At 40.2% G+C, this 1,947-nt stretch overlaps 1 protein-coding gene across 1 annotated transcript in view; it reads left to right on the top strand.

Annotated features, from left to right (window-relative positions):
• The window catches only part of kyat1 (kynurenine aminotransferase 1), a 6,693-nt gene that overhangs the window by 2,554 nt on the left and 2,192 nt on the right, over positions 1-1,947 (top strand). The window contains exons 5-9 of the mRNA XM_014006581.1: positions 347-433; positions 512-634; positions 732-852; positions 944-1,020; positions 1,116-1,205. Of these exons, the coding sequence (XP_013862035.1) occupies positions 347-433; positions 512-634; positions 732-852; positions 944-1,020; positions 1,116-1,205 (498 nt within the window). The remainder of the gene's footprint in view (positions 1-346; positions 434-511; positions 635-731; positions 853-943; positions 1,021-1,115; positions 1,206-1,947) is intronic.

The following is a 1,947-nucleotide window of genomic DNA, read 5'->3' as shown; positions in this document are numbered from 1 at the left end:
CAACTGTGTTTGCTGCATGACTGGTTTCACCTGTTCCCCCATGTTTGTCTTGATGTCCTCTTGAATGGGTGTTTCTTAACTGCCCTCTCCCGCCTTCCCTGAATGTACAGCACCTTGTGAATTTATTTCTGTGAAAGGCGAGATATAAATAAAATTTAACTTTACTTTACTTACTAATAAAAATGCTTTTTTAAATCATTGGACCCAAGCTAATGTACTCATACTCTTACTCGATTTGAGAAAAACTGCTAATGTGGGATTCACACGATAACCACGTACTAAATGTTGTGGAAGAATGTTTTGCTATCAGCCGAAATTGCGTCCTGACAGTAAAATCATCCTCCAGGTCATAATTGTCGAGCCGTTCTTCGACTGCTACCAGCCGATGGTGCTGATGGCTGGAGGGAACGCAGTGTATGTGCCTCTGAGACCAGTAAGTTCGCCGATGTTCCTATTTTCTACTCATTTGTTTGATTACATAAGAAACACGTTGCTGTTCTGTTGACGGCAGAAAGAGGGCAGCGCCGTCCTGTCGAGTAGAGACTGGGTTCTTTCCCCCGAGGAACTGTCCAGTAAAATCACTCCTCGCACAAAAGCCATTGTTATCAACACTCCCAACAATCCTTTAGGCAAGGTAGGAGCTTTGGCTTTGGTGCTCCTGTTAAAGAAATATTTTGGTGCTCACCATTTGCACAGTCAGTGAGCTTTGGGACCAACGTGTGTGTTTGCAGGTGTACCAGATGGAGGAACTCCAAATGATCGCAGATCTGTGTCTCAAACATGATCTGCTGTGCTTCAGTGATGAGGTGTACGAGTGGCTCACCTACGATGGAGCCAAACACGTGAAGATCGGTGAGTCGCAGATAGACAGGATGTAGACCTGAAGGGTCCAACTTTATTAATACATGATGTGTGTGTTTGTGTGTGTGTGTGTGTGTGGCAGCCAGCCTTCCTGGGATGTGGGAACGGACCATAACTGTCGGCAGCGCCGGGAAAACCTTCAGTGCTACTGGCTGGAAGGTCAAATACAGAATGCAACATATGGATTATCTTTTGTTTTTTTGTTTGTTCAGTTTAGTTTTTTAATAGTTTTTTTTTTCTCTCATTGCCGTCAGGTTGGCTGGGCCATCAGTTCTGGACACATCATCAAACACATGAAAATTGTCCATCAGAACTCAGTTTATCACTGTGCAACAGCAGCTCAGGTACCATCAAACACAATTCCTCATCTGTTCCCCAAACAGCTTCCAGTCCTGTCAAAGACTTAAGTGAAGATCTGTGATTTAGTGGTTTCTGTTGATAAATCCCTTTAATGTTGCACATTGGATCTTAAATACACTTGGCTTCAAGTTATAAACCGTTTTAATGCTGTTGTGTAGTAATAAACCAATCAATCAATCAATCAATAAGTTTATTTATATAGCACATTTCAGCAACAAGGCAGGTCAAAGTGCTTTGTATCATAAAAACACAAAAAAATACAAAGACATAGAACACAGTTAACAACTGAAGCATTACAGTTTGTCAAGTGCCATTGTTACACATCAACATGTTGATTATGACCAAATTTAGAATTATGAGCAAATCAAAATGAAGAACAGACAAGCCAGAAGATTTGATTTACAATCACTGATATGTTTAAAAATTGAGTCTGGTTTCTTAGTGAGGAAAAAAGACGTTAAAGGAACAGTTTGGATATTTTGAGCTCAGCAATCCCATCTGAAATTATCTCTTATTTCTCCAAATTAAAGTAAGGCTGTGGCGGAGCCAGACTATTTTTATTTGGGCGGCCCAGAAAATTGTTTTTATAATTATTATTATTATTATTACTTTACCTACATGGCAACCTGATGAGGATCTAACTCTGTTTCTTGGTCATTCTCTCATTTAGTGACGCAGACAGTGACTATCATGTAGAATTATGTCATAAAAATGATCTGTTAGAGC

This window comes from Austrofundulus limnaeus, unplaced genomic scaffold, assembly GCF_001266775.1.
Source record: "Austrofundulus limnaeus strain Quisiro unplaced genomic scaffold, Austrofundulus_limnaeus-1.0 Scaffold36, whole genome shotgun sequence".
NCBI lineage: Eukaryota > Metazoa > Chordata > Actinopteri > Cyprinodontiformes > Rivulidae > Austrofundulus > Austrofundulus limnaeus.
The sequence above is the reverse complement of the archived record's forward strand: the minus strand, read 5'-3'. Positions and strand labels throughout refer to the sequence as shown.